The 15,279-nt window shown below is 42.1% G+C and overlaps 1 protein-coding gene across 1 annotated transcript in view; it reads right to left on the bottom strand.

Annotated features, from left to right (window-relative positions):
• Nucleotides 1-15,279, bottom strand: part of LOC311243991 (IQ motif and SEC7 domain-containing protein 2-like) — a gene marked incomplete at both ends in the record, with an annotated part of 327,990 nt that overhangs the window by 58,090 nt on the left and 254,621 nt on the right. The window contains 2 exons of the mRNA XM_084333399.1: nucleotides 576-743; nucleotides 2,616-2,778. Coding sequence (XP_084189525.1) covers nucleotides 576-743; nucleotides 2,616-2,778 — 331 coding nt within the window. The remainder of the gene's footprint in view (nucleotides 1-575; nucleotides 744-2,615; nucleotides 2,779-15,279) is intronic.

Raw genomic sequence — 15,279 nt, forward strand, 5'->3', positions numbered from 1 at the left:
GGAAACACTGATAAATAATCACAGTGTGATGGAAATGCCAGTATTCTGATTGCTGTCTGTGGTTCTATATGGATTGTGGCAATAATTTTGACAAATAATTGCTTGCAGCAACGTATTGAAAAAATAACTATAAACTATAAACTAGTTTAACATAAACTTTAGTCCAACATTATTTAATTATGAACTATGAACTGAACTAGTTCATTTTAAAATTTGTGAACTGTGAACTGAACTAGTTAATGTAGAAAGTGAACTTTCCCAACACTGATAGTAGTATTACAATAGTACCTTCTTATCTTGCAAGTCTGTGGAGAGCTCAAGTCAGAGAGGGTGTAGTACTAGTATTATAGTATATACAGTAGTATTAATAGTAGTATTAATAGTACCTTCTTATTCTGCAGGTCTGTGGAGAGCCCATAGCTGTCAGAGAGGGTGTAGTATAGTATAGTATAGTATAGTATAGTATAGTATAGTATAGTATAGTATAGTATAGTATAGTATAGTATAGTATAGTATAATATAGTATAGTATAGTATAGTATAGTATAGTATAGTATACAGTAGTATTAATAGTACCTTCTTATCCTGCATGTCTGTGGAGAGCTCATAGCTGTCAGAGAGGGCCTTGCAGCGTCTGCTCTCCTCCTCCTCCTGCTTGCGGAGCGCCAGGCTGGCAGGCTGGTGGCGGCTCCTCTGTGCCCAGGCCAAGCTAGCCGGGCTGGGGGGAGAGATGGGAGAACCCCCCTGGGAAGCAAAGCTGGGGCCACACAGAGGGAGCTAGAGAGAGAGAGAGAGAGAGAGAGAGAGAGAGAGAGAGAGAGAGAGAGAGAGAGAGAGAGAGAGAGAGAGAGAGAGAGAGAGAGAGAGAGAGGGGGGGGGGGGGTGATTGTCTACTGGTGACATTTACACTTTAGCCAGACACCCAGAAGCTACACAGAGTGACTTACAATAGAGGCAAATAGTGTGAATATTTGTAATATCATGATTGCAAATAGCCTGACTGGTTGACTGACTGACTGATTGATTGATTGATTGATGGATTGATTGATTTATTGATTGATTGATTGATTTTAAGTGCCTACATGTATAAGTGCACGTCAATCAAGGTGGTCAGCCTGCACAGTCTACATGACACTGTATTTGCATCTGCTTTTGTGTGTGTGTGTGTGTGTGTGTGTGTGTGTGTGTGTGTGTGTGTGTGTGTGTGTGTGTGTGTGTGTGTGTGTGTGTGTATGCATATTGGTGTGTATGCTGATACCTTTGTCTGTGTGTGCGCATGTGTGTATGTGTGCATGTGTATTTGTGTGTAGATAAGATAAGATAAGATATTCCTTTATTGATCCCCTTGAGGAAATTCAGGCATCATAGCAGAATGGGGGAGGGGGAGGGGAAGTACAGGTATGGGCAGGGTAATAGTAGAAAGACATAAATATACGCAATCAAATTAGATCTGAATACAAAAATATGAGAAAAATATAGCGCTGGTGAACTCTGGTGCATATGAAGGTCTATATGCCCTATCAGTTATATTATGTTACAATACATATGGAAAATAAAGAATTTTAATCTGAATACTATGAGTAAAGTAAACTAAACAGTATACACCGGTGCAGTATACACAAGGTACCCTAACTGGCATGATATATGTCATACGTTGTAGTCCGTGCAGTTTGGTGGTTAAGAGTCAGACACATTTAGTGGTCAGACATTCCTAGTAGTTCTCGAGTGCTGCCGCTGTTAGTTCTCCGGCTGCTGGCAGCAGTCCCTGCCCACGGTTGTGGAGCCTGATGACTGCTGGCATGAACGAGGCAGTTAGTTGGTTGAGTGTTGGGGAGGTATGAGTCTTTGGCTGAATGTGCTCCACACCTTGGCTAGCTCCTCATAGAGGGGGTGGGTTCTCCAGGATAGTGGCTAGCTTCCTTCTCATCCTCCACTCTGCCACCACCTCTAGTCTGACCAGCTCGACTCCCACCAGAGCTAGCCTTCCTCACCAGCTTGGTCAGTTTGGCGATGTCCCTTGAGTTGATGTAGCCTCCCCAGCATACAACAGCAAAGTAGAGGACGCTGGCTACTACAGACTCTGTGTTGTCTGATCAGTCTAATTTGTGGTTCAGGTGTACTCAAAGGAACTTGTACATCTCCACCATCTTCACCTCATCCCCATGGATGGTGATGGGAGTTGGTGGGAGGGGCTCTTCTTACCTCTCCGGTAGTCGACCACCAGCTCCTTGGTCTTGCTGATGTGTAGTTGGAGGTGGTTGCTGTCGCTCCACCCTACACAGCTCTCCACCAGGCCTCTGTACTAGTCCTCATTGTTGTGTGTGTGTGTCTGTCATGCTGTCTTAGTTAAATATACAGGTATCAAAACTGCTATACCTCAAATAACATTATGTTAGCACCCTCTCTCTCTCTCTCTCTCTCTCTCTCTCTCTCTCTATCTCTCTCTCTTTCTCTCTCCTTTTCTCCCTCTCTCTTCCTCCCTCTTTCCTTTCTCTCTTCTGCCCTGTGTGTGTGTGTGTGTGTGCGTGTGTGTGTGTGTGCGTGTGTGTGTGCGTGCGTGCGTGTGTGTGTGTGTGCGCGCGTGCATGTGTGGGGGTGTATGTTTAGTCTCTTTACCTGTGGGTGTGGGTGGAAGGGTCCCAGGGGCCCAGTGGAGGAGGAGGTAGTACTGTAGGGGTCACAGGGGTCACAGGAGCCAGAGATGGGGATGTTGCCGTAGTGATGGCTGAAGGAACAGTCAGGGTAACTCAGAGGCTCTGGGCACTGATCCCCTTCAACACTGGTAGAGAGAGAGCGAGAGAGAGAGAGAGAGAGAGAGAGAGAGAGAGAGAGAGAGAGAGAGAGAGAGAGAGAGAGAGAGAGAGAGAGGCAAAGACAGAGAGATACATAGAGACAGAGAGAGAGACAGACAGATAGAGAGATATAGAGAGAGATACATAGAGAGACAGAGAAAGAGAGAGACAGAAAAAGATAGACAGATACATAGAGAGAGACAGAGAGAGAGAGACAGAGAGACATAGAAAGAGAGAGATAGAGAGACGGAGAGAGAGAGACAGAGACAGAGAAAGAGAGACACACAGAGAGTGAGAGAGCATTATTGTTGATGAAATCTGGGCTGTAGCGCTTTGTCAATCAAAGGAGGTCGGATTCATTCTTTGCCAAAACCGAAACAGAAACGTAACACGGATGGGATGTAAACATTGGGTCTCATTCTCCAACATCTTGGGACCGACTAAGATAGAACCGACAACAAGATCACTCTGATTCCCCAATGCGTGGGGAAGCTTGTGTCTCCCTAGGATTTTGACAAAAATGGGCCTTGGATCAAAGCCATATAATTTTCACTGTTTACTATTTAAAAAAAAAATGTCCCCCATGATTAACATTAATAGCCTAATCTCAAGATATCTGTAACAAATTACAAATATTTCCAAATTTTAACCACTTAAATTCGTGTTTGTTTGATACCACGTCCGTTTTTATTGAAAAAAACTGAGAAACAGTCATATTCATCACATTTCTATACATTTTTGATACCACATTACAGCGTGTGTAAACTCGACAAAATCCCTGTGAATAAGAATCTGTCATTATAAAAAAGAAAGGTTGACTAATTCGGTCAGAAATAGCGGAAACGCTAAACGTTAGTAACCGCTGATTATTATTAATATATTCTGCGGGCGAGCATTACTCAATCTCCCGGTATAATTCTGAACACAGGTCGCTGTCGGCCGACTACCAGAGCACTTCCGTGAATGCTCTAGTGAGACTTCCTCATAGAAGCGGAGGCGGGCCTGGGGGGCTCTTTTTTCAGCGTGTGACATGCGATATGGGAGAGGGAGGTGGAGCGAGTTGGATGATATGGTTCTTCTGTGTTGAACGCTGTCTCGCACCCCCCCCCCCCCACCCCCACCGGAGCAGAGTGGTGCACTTTCAGCCACATTCCCCAGCATGATCACCGCCCCCTGCCTGCTTAGTGGCCGGCAAAGTGGGGTGTAGAGCAATTGCGCCACTGTGTTTTCTACATCGTGAACAGCATTATTAATAATTAGATTGACCACAGTGTGTAGAGAGATTGCATTTGATCATTCTATTTAGAATTGAACGAATGAGTGCAGATAAAAAAATGCCTTTTAACATGGGAGTGGTGCTGATGAAAATGGACGCCAGGCACAACGTTGTTACCCTATACTAATAACTTTTGTTTTAGAGCGTTTCAAATCATAATCTTTTGACATAATGCAAATATATGTAAAATGAAGATATGGACCCAATTTCATGAAATAATAATAAACACAGACACCGCTGTGCTCACACACACACACAAAAAAATTCAAGAAAGTAGAAAACGGTACCAGTGAGTGACAAGGGTTAAGTGGCCCAAACAATCCCAGCTGGGATGCCAGTGATGAGGAATGTCACTATGAACGCGCATTCCTGTCTAGGTCATTTGCATACAAGACACGCCTCCGAGAGCTCCTTATAAGCCAGGCTTTGTGCCGTGTGCAAATTAAATTGCAAAAAGCAACTGATGCGATGCAGCCGTGTAAAAATGGTGGCGTGTAACGACCCCAGGTCCTGGGGGGCCTGGGTTAAGAAGGGGAACAACACTGGACATTCACTACCTCCTTTCGGTGGTATCATACCGCCACCTAGTGGACATCATCAGATGATGCAGGCGACCATTTTGCCTATTTTTATAAATATAATTAATGTAATTAATAGTTTGAGCAATGTAATTCTATGTGTGTTGTCGTTGTTGACGTTCCCTTCCCTGGTGTGATGTTTTCCCCTGTCTGGTGTTGTTGTAATTATGCTTATGTTTCTAGTTGATTATTTGCTTGCGTTTTAGACTGGCCTGGCCAGCTGTTGCCAATCTTAATTAGTCGGGTATATATGTGTGTGTCTCCCTCTCCTCGTTGTGGCGTCATTACCTCCAGTTTCCTGTCCACGTCGTTGCTCTCCCTTGTTTCATTCTAGTAAGTGTTAGTGTTTTGATGTTTCTCCAGTTCGTTGTTCTAGTGCCAGCACGGCTGCGCCGTTTATTTTCTTTTGTTTGTTCTCAAGTTCTTTGTTTATCGTACCAGCACGGCTGCGTCGTTGTTGTCCTATTTCCATGTAGTGCTTGGTGAACTAAAGTAAAGTCATTATCTACACGAATCCTGCCATCTCTGCCTCTCATCATCATTGTCTGCAGTATTGGGTTCTCTCTCCTCTCCACACTACCCCCATTCGTAACAGTGGCAGAAGCGCTTTGTGACAGATCAAAATGAGATTAGATTAATGTATTGTCATCATATATACAGGCTACTACAGCTCGTGGCCACCTGCCGCAGCGCGCGCACACCCACATGAATACTTTATTTGGTTCCACAAATGATATTACATAAACAGTAATCACATAAATCAAATGTATCAGGGCCAAGCAGCACTGAACACTTAAGGGTACACATAGCACCTCCTTCTCCACGTGGCTAAGCTACCAATAATAGCTGAGACAGAGTAATATTTGGCAATTTGTTTGGCTTTTATTTTAGACATTGCAGCAATTCTCAGACCGGTCATGGTGCATTTGTATGTGGCCAAGAATTCCGAATACAAGTACACTATATCTACACCTATACCCAAGGTCGGCCATCACATTGAGCAGTGGTTGGTATTTGATATACTTGTCCCGGAAGGCCTGGTCCATGTACAGATCAAAGGTACAGCCTACTTCTATGACCAGCACCTCCCTGTGGCTGGTGTCAACATAAACAACATCCGGTGTATTTGGTATGTTAGCAAAGACATCGTTGGGAAGGCCAAACCACTCTGGTTGCACTCTAGCATGTTTGTACATTGCTGCACTAGATGGTGATATGTTCCGTACCGCATCAGACACAATGTCCACAATACGGTCATGACGAGCGATGTACAGGTGTTTGTATGCATTACATCCAATTGTTATGTGTGCAATGGATTCTAGGTGTTGTGAATCCTGATGGTTTAAACAGAATGGACTGTGAGTTGGAGGATACCATGTGGACAGATTGTATTTAGTGGGTAATACCTGCAGTCTTGCTTTGATGGTAAAATTAAAAACATCCTCACCAACAGCAGCGTTCTTAAACACTGAGGGCTAGATCCACAAAGAATGGATTGCACGGTGCTAATTGCACCCTTACTTAAATTCATTATGAATTGAAAATGGGGATGTAAACAAGACGAAAGTCTTTCTGCAATCTGTTAATAAAATTTTCATTCAATCAATCACCGCGCTTTTGTCGTAAGTCCGTTGGAGAATGAGACCCATTGACTTTGTAAAGGTTATATGAGATAGGAAATGTATTCAGCTTGTAGACTATAGAATAACAATATAAAACTGTCTATTAGGGCGGAAATGTGAATAAGAGTTTTTTTTGTTTACAGGAAACCTCCATTGGATACCGGCAACACATATCAGCAAACACAAACAAAGGCAAAGAGCAAACTGCAGTGCTCACTGTCTACATCAACAGTACACCAGCATGGTGATGATCCACAACTCAGAAGAACTCTGACAGAAGTCTAGACCAGTGTTTCTCAACTGGTGGGTCGCGACCCAAAAATGGGTCGCAGGGCCATTTTGAGTGGGTCGCGGATGTGTGTGTAAAAAAAAGAAAAGAAAAAAAGTTAAAAGAAAAAAAAGTTTAGATTTTCTTTTGTAATTCTTTTTTTTTCACTACCTATCTTTGTGAAAGTGGCTTCTCAGCTCTGGTCCAGCTGAAGACAAAGCAGAGGAACAGATTGGACATTGAGCATGACCTCAGTTGCTTTGTCTACCATCACCCCAGACTTTGAGACTCTTGTCAGGAGCAAACAACATCCCCAGTTATCCCATTAGTTCCCTGGGATGTTAAGCTAAGAAGTCTGCTAAAAAGCATAATTATTTATTATTATTATTTTATTTCATTGGGTTTTTAGCTCTAGTTGCACTTTTGTTGCAACCCCAGTTATCCCATTAGTTCCCCCAAACTTAGGTCTGTTATGTTAAGCTAAGAAATCTGCTAAGAAGCATATATTATTTATTATTATTTAATTTCATTGGGTTTTTAGCCCTAGTTGCACTTTTGTTGCACTTTTTGTGTTTATTTCATGTTTTTAACACTATGGTGTCCGTCCACGTATATATACGGGTTTTGAAAAAGCGCGATGTGGACCAGAGCCACGAGTATATACGTGACGAGTTGTTATTGTTTTATTCCTTATTTATAGCGCTTCTTAGGTACCCGATCCACTACCAGCCTCTTTACAGATATTTGATTTTCGAAACATGCAGTACCGGCCTAACCCGCTTAGGGGCGCCATCACTCCACTGCAGTATCATTGTGCATTTTTTTTATTTTTTTTAAAGTACAGTCCTGTGGGCGGATCATAGTTCCCTGATCCCATCCGAACATCCTCCATCTTGGATTAGTTTACCGAGCGTTTTTTTCAGCGTGGCATAATGGGATTTATGATTAGCCAATGTGCATATCGATCTACCAGAATCCGATGAGTGGTGAGGAAATGCTGCCGGCGATCACATGGCCTGACGGTAGGATAATATTACCCCAAATTACAGCTGGATTGGACATTGTTTTATAACGTAACGTGATTGGTCAATGAAAATGCTATATTGAACGCACACTAGGGGTGGGACGATACATCGATCCAGATCGATACATCGATGTAATTATCAACGATCGAATCGGATCGATGCGATGTAATAAGATCGATTCATATCGATACTCTTATTTTGAAAATCCTGTGGCGAGTCTCATAAAAAAAATCCATTCAATTTTTTTTAATGATTGTGTTAAATGGGCATATGATATCATCTCATATCGATCGCAGGCACCTGAATCTAATCGTATCGTATTGTATCGTGAGAGACTTTGTGATATCGGCAAATATCGTATCGTTGTCCAAAGAATCGATATCGTATCGTATCATGATGAAACTGGTGATTCCCACCCCTAACGCACACTGTATTGCAAATCAATAATAGTAATCGGCGTTCCCCGCCGCCCCCATTTCATCCATAGATGCTCTGTAATAGTCCGGATGCTACTTTTTTTTTTAATTTCATTCGTATATATACAGCAGAAATGGCGTTTGATATAACGGCGCCAACGTTTAGCCTATTATCTAAGCTCCCGGGAAAAAAGCCTAGACGAAAAGTGTGTTATACCTTATATTCACGACGCTATAAAATGACAACCAACCGATGCATTTTTATTTTCTTTAAACCATTATGAAGGCACGGTTTATGCACTCAAGTGACAATGAGAATGGACAGATAGCAATACTATAAATGATATATAAAGCTCTTTGAAAGTACATCGGTTTGTAAACAAACCTCTGTCCTCTGGCACCATATTAGACGGCGCCGAACGGTCGTCAAAGTGTTAACAGTGCATGAAAGATTGCGTATTACTGCAATTTATTTTAATTTTTTATAAATCATAGTGGTTAAAAAATTTGGGTTGCGACTTAATGACTAAAGAAAATGTTGGGTCTCGAGGCTAGACCAGTTGAGAACCACTGGTCTAGACCACAGCCTTGCAGTTGAAAAGCTGCCCCCCGGGTCCTCGGGTAGATCAATCAAAGGTCTGGCATTCATATTTAGCTTTTTATCGTTTAAACATGCTTTGGTGATATGTGCAGCAATAAGCCATGCCAATAAAGACAAATGTATTGAATTGAGAAAGAATGAGAAGAAATAGAGAGAGGGATAAACAGAGGATATTTCCAGATGATCCCATATTTTACATGATTAAAATGGGACAGCACACGTTTTCACTGCTGACAGAGGCGTAGGCTGAGTACTGAGTCCTTCTCCAGCCCAGTACCTTGACAAATATAGACTCAAGATCATTAGCTTGGGGTCATTGGACAAAAGATATGATGCTATAATCTATGTATCAATATTAGAGCGGTCTAACATCCGACCTCATGTTTTTGACCTCAATATCATAATAACAGATATATGAACCCATTATGTGCTATGTGTCATTGCTGTTGTTGTTGACATGTTACTGTTGTATGCTTTTTATTTTATTTATTTTTTGGCTGGTGTTGTTTATTCTGTTCTTTTTGTTGTTGTTTTAGTTTTTTTTTTATATATATATATAAGATTGTCAAAATATAATAACTGTATTTGTCTTTGCGGACCCGAGACGAGATGGTTAATCGCAAGGGTCCCAATAAAGAAATGTCAATACATCCTATCTGTGAAAAAGTCTGTTTTAATTTCTGACGTTCCACCTATAGCTTCTTGTGTACGTCCCCTAATCAACATCTCATTGTAAGAGACTGATGATAATGAAATACTGGTGGGTTGGGAAGTATCTGAATATTTAATACAGATATGTTTGAAATACATTTAAATCCATAAAGGATCCATACAAAGGTAAGTATTTGTATAATAGTATCAACAACAATATATACAAATTGTAAATATAAATGGTACATATCTTAAATTTAAATATTGCTCCTTGCAGCAGTAGTATGAAGAGGTTGGGATAAAAATTGTATTAAAATATAATACTTTTGAATGAAAAAGCACCATGATAAAAAAGGTCAAAGGAAAATGTGTATTTGCACTGCTAAAAGAATATATATATTATGAACTATTTTTCAAATATTGTCATAATTATGAAAGATATTGGGATATGATATCCTGACCATATCGCTCAGAAGACAGTGAACACAGCAGTGAACAGACACAAATAAAATAAAAATAATAATATAAGCAATTTGTGTCTCTCTCAATGACTATTATCTCTCTCTCTCTCTCTCTCTCTCTCTCTCTCTCTCTCTCTCTCTCTCTCTCTCTCTCTCTCTCTCTCTCTCTCTCTCTCTAATATACTGGATGGAGGGATGAAGAGGTAGGTGAAGGAGAAGTGGAGGGGCTGGAAAGGTGATCAACAAAGAACAGCAGAGAACAAATTGAGGATTTAGGAAGAGGACATATCGGTAGAGACTTGATCATATCGGCAGGGGGGAATTGACATTGGAGCATCCCTTGTCTGCACACACATCAACTATCATGTTTGGGCCATTCTATGCCATACCATGCTATGCCAGGTGTCTTTGCCCCAGCTGTGTCTGAACCAGGCCATGCCATGCTGAGTTAAGCCAGGTCAGGTACCTGACGAGTCTACAGAGACACGTGTCAGCTATGATCAGAGGAAACAGAACACTGAAACAAAACAATCAGTTATAGAGACAGATGGAGAGACTGGACCAGTTATAAATCGTATAGCTTTACGCTCTGCTCTATTGGAACTATCCCTTTAATCATACTATCAATGAACACACACACACACACACACACACACACACACACACACACACACACACACACACACACACACACACACACACACACACACACACACACACACACACACAGTGCCAAGCAATGACTGGTCTCGTAAATTCAGCGGCAGCTCTGCTGTAAAAGTCAATAGGGGCAGTATACTTAAAAGGGAACTATCTTATAAATGGCCTTTTCCAGGGGTTTGCATTGTTTTCTAGCAATGTGTGTTCTCATATTTGCGCATTCCTCCAGTTCAGATGTCACGAGATCCTCCCCCACTGAACTAAGCCATTCTGAATTTAGGTCCCCTGTGACGATGTACGAATTATTTGCATAATGATCTGCGTAGTGCGTACCTCCGCGGCTGCACCTTCTGTCAAGAAAGCTAGAGCCTTTGGGAAGTGTAGTTTTTAAAAATACCAACGCTCATTGAAAGCTCTGGATGTCCTCTTCTCAGAATGACTCAAAATTACTACATTTCCCAAACGGCCAGTAATTCAAAATGGCAGATCACCGCGACACAAAAACTACATTTTCAAAAACTAAAATCCTCACTAATAACACTTTAACCTATTGGTAAACAAACATATTGATGAAAATATACATTATAACTGCTGTTGTAACATGGTTATGATGTTTATTCTTGAATACGTTTGTAAAATAAAACGATATCTGACACTCAAAGAGCATTGCGAGTATGGGCGGAGCCCAGCCAAAAACAGCTTGGAATCTGGAAGTGCAGAAACTGGTGCTCTACAGTACTCGATTAGAAATACAAAACAATGCATTTTTTTTAACCTTAGAGATGTGTTCCATAGACTCACAGGAAATGTGTAAAATTGCCCAAATAGTGAAAGAAATAGCTACATAATTCTAGAGCTACCGCGGTATTGATCTTTTCCTTACCGCACAAATTTGCGTAATATTTCATACCGCCGCAATATAACAGCAAAAAAAATAAATAAATTGGAATGCATTTTATTTAATTTTTTTTAGTAGTCTACTCTTTATAGCATATAGCCTGCCTCTAGTCTAAATGTCTATCTTTAGAGGATGACTTTGCAGCATGAATATTGTTTGGGATTTGGCAAGCACGCATTCGTTATTGAAAGTGAAACACGGATTTGAAGTCTCCCCTCTGGTCGTGCGCCGTTCACTCGGTGTCGCGGGCAGGGGTGGTAGGCTGGTAGCGCCCGGTGGTTACCCCCCCGACCAGGGGAGGAAATTAGGCCACTTTACTGGCCAAATGCTGGTATTTTTTACGTTTGGCTGGTAAAAAAAATCAGATACCCGCCAGTTGGCTGGTAAGCCAAAAAGTTAGTTTCCTCCCCTGCTGGCGAGTATACAAAAAAATAAAACATTCTGCAATCACTGCACTGGCAAACGGTGCGCGTCTTCTGAGTGTTCGCTTTAGTTGACAGTGCCACGAGAGCACTGCACAAGACCACCCGCGGACATATAATGTTTAATAAACGTTTGCGCAGTACTGGCCAACCCGCGGACATATAATAATAAAAGTCCCGCGGTACTAGGCTAGCCATCAGGAGCACTCGCAAACTGATAACGTTAAACACAGCAGAAGATGGAAAACAGACAGACTGACCAACGGGGAACTGCATCCAACCCTAGTACAACCCTCGAGTATAAGTTACTAAGGACACATTTAAATCACAGAGGTGTAATGTTAGTCTACTGGAACTGTATACAGTGGTTCGCTTCTAGTTAGCGTTTTAGCTATAGCTGCTTGCTAGCTAACGTTAGCCCTGTGTTCTCAAAGCAGCCAGCTAGGTGTATCTGTTATGACTATAATGTTTCCAAAAAAGCACCGGACTACGACGTAAGGTTAGACATTTTATTTCATGCTCAAAAGCCCCTGGCTTGCACATCGCAGTCACGAAAGGGGCTAGCTCAACCAGTGCACTGTGCACAACAGCACACCAACCCAACTGACGTTACCACAACACTTGACGGTACTTCACAGCACTGTCGTAAGACCACCGTGCTGTCTTAAAGGCACAGTGTGCCTACCCAGATGCATACACAACATTGACACGGCTTGACATACAAAGAAGTAATTATCACAATTAGCGATTTTTTTTGTCTGGTAAAAAATCTGTTTGGCTGGTAAAAAAAATCAGATACTCGCCAGTTGGCTGGTAAGCCAAAAAGTTAGTTTCCTCCCCTGCCCCCGACCCTTTCTTCTTATTATTATTATTATTATTATTATTATTATTATTATTATTATTATTATTATTATTATTATTATTATTATTATTATTATTATTATTATTATTATTATTATTATTATTATTATTATTATTATAAAGTTACTACTTATGATTAACAAAGGCATTCGTTTTGTGGCATTAACGTTATATAGTTACACGTTCAATAACATCAGCGTATTTACCGGACCATAGCAAGGCAAGCATTACTCAATTCATATCTCTGTTCCTTCCTTTGCTCAGAGCGTGCGGAGTTGTGCCCATTCTGCGGTCTGTTAATAAAGTTTTCAATCAGACAAGTGTATAGAACGAAGGGCTTTTATTATAACATTCGTTGCAGTAAAATCATTATGCCTCGTTTAGTACTCCTGTGGACTGGAGCTCTGGTAGTCCACTCTGGCGGGGAGCTATATTAGCCTTGTTGTGATCAATGGCTAACATCCAGGAAGTAAAAACCGAATAGGCGCTTGCCGATTGGTGGTAACAGCAGAGGCGGGTGCAAGCGGTGTGACGTAATTGGCAGATTCGACTGTCAATCAAAGTGTTTCCGTTGCATTGCTTTGGTTGAGAGTATTATTATAAAAAAACAGCGTTGATGCGGTATTCAGTTAAACACTGCGGTGGGCGTGACGTAACAGCGATACCGCGGTATTGCGGTAACCGCGGCAGCTCTACATAGTTCCCCTTTAATTACTTCTACCTCCACTTACTGTTTCCTCTCATCTGTTCCTCTCGCTCTCTCCATCTATCCAGCTGTCCCTACTCACCTCTGTCTCTCCATCTCGCCCGTCTCTCTCCTCTCCTCTCCATCCTCTTCTTTCTCAACCTCTCTATATTTCTCTTTCCTCTTGCCACCTCTCCTCTGTCTCTCTTCTCTGCACATCCGCTCTGTCTCTCTCCACCTCGCCACTCTGTCTCTCAGTCTCCACCTCCCCTATCTGTCTCTCCACCTCTCCTCACTATCTCTTTGCTCTTTCCACCTCTCCTCTGTCTCTCTCTATCACCCTCCCCTCACGTCTCTCCACCTCTACTCTGTATGTCTCTCTCCTCTCTCCATCCTCTCTCCTTTATATTCACCTCTCCTCTCTGTCTCTCGCTCTTCTCTCCACCTCCCTTCTCTGTCTCTCTCATCTCTTCCTTTCACCTCTGTCTCTTTATCCTCCTCTCTCTCTTCTCTCTCCACCTCTCCTATGTCTGTCCCTCTCTTCTCCATCCTCCTCCTTCTCAACCTATCCTATCTATCTCTCTTTCCTCTTTCCTCTCTGTCTCTCTCTTCTATCAATCTCCCCTCTCCCCTCTCTCTTCTCTCCACCTCTACTCTGTCTCTCTCTCTCTCTCTCTCTCTCTTGCTCTCTCTCTCTCTCTCTCTCTCTCTCTCTCTCTCTCTCTCTCTCTCTCTCTCTCTCTCTCTCTCTCTCTCTCTCTCTCTCTCTCTCTCTCTCTCTCTCTCTCTCTCTCCCTATCTCTCTCTATGTTTCTCTATCATACTCTTCCAGTCAGTTTGAGGTAGAGCAGCTGGCAGGGTGAGCGGAGGTTAAACTATTTCTGTATCTATAGCGAGAGCATATAACAAAAGAAAGTTTCGAGAGGAGTGGCAGTTTGGAGATAGTGGTGTTTCAAGAGACTGGCTACAGTAATATGATGCTGGGCTGTTAGTGATGAGTTGTTCCGTGTGGCGCAAGTATGTCAAAAAGAAAAACAGAAACAACACGTTTGTCATCTGTAGTAAATAAATGAATCTGGAATCCATTCGTGACCATGAACAGAGCCAGTGTCCCATTGGCTGCATGTCTGTGTCCCGGATTAAATCGGAGCCTCTCCTCTAAAGGCTAGGCTAACAGCCATGTCAGAGCAGAGGTGGAAACTGAGCTACACTTTCTAACAACCTGCCCACAGTACCAAGATATCAGAGACATATGAGACTCCCCATGAATTGCAAACACCCAAATAGAGTTTGAAAACATGTATTGTGCATGTGTCGTTGACGTTAACGTGCGGTTTCGTATTGCGGTAAACAAAACGTGACGTCATCGGACTTTTTATTTTACATTTTTTTGCATTACCGAAAATTGGCACCGTTGGATCTCACGTGAATCGATACACAGTAGCAGGGGTGATTTTACCACTGGGGCACCAGGGGCACGTGCCCCCCCTGAAATCTCAGGTGCCCCTGAGGTGCCACCCCAGTTGAATTTTTTATTATTATATTTTTTTTTATTAAAAGATATAACCCTAACTAACCTTACTGTCATCATGCACTTGTCCTAATATACTAACCTACACTGTAGCACTCGACACTTTGATGAACATTGTTACTCAGCTGATAGAGTTGTGCCCTTCCTGATGAATAAAGGATAAATAACCTCTCAAGTTCAATGTGGGTTCTTCTGAACCGGTCACAGCTGATGTCGAAATGATTGACAACCATTGTAGGTGTAGCCAAGGAGCGCATTTTGACTGGTTCAAGAAGCAACCCTTGACAACTCCAGCGCTGATTGCAATTTGGAAGTGCAACGACGACAGACTGAGAAGCCGGGTGCACTGCAGATTCAGAACAACTTCAAGAAGACAAACTTCCCTCACTGCTTTCATATTCAACCCAGATTTGGCTCAAACAAGGGAGTGGGACTAAACACGTTTCGCAATTATGCCACATCAATGTGGAACGCCCTACCCACAGCCGTAAAAAAATATTTGAATCCCACCTTCAAAACCACTCTCAAAAAAA

This window comes from Notolepis coatsorum (assembly GCF_963971535.1).
Source record: "Notolepis coatsorum genome assembly, chromosome: 17".
Classification (NCBI taxonomy): Eukaryota; Metazoa; Chordata; class Actinopteri; order Aulopiformes; family Paralepididae; genus Notolepis; species Notolepis coatsorum.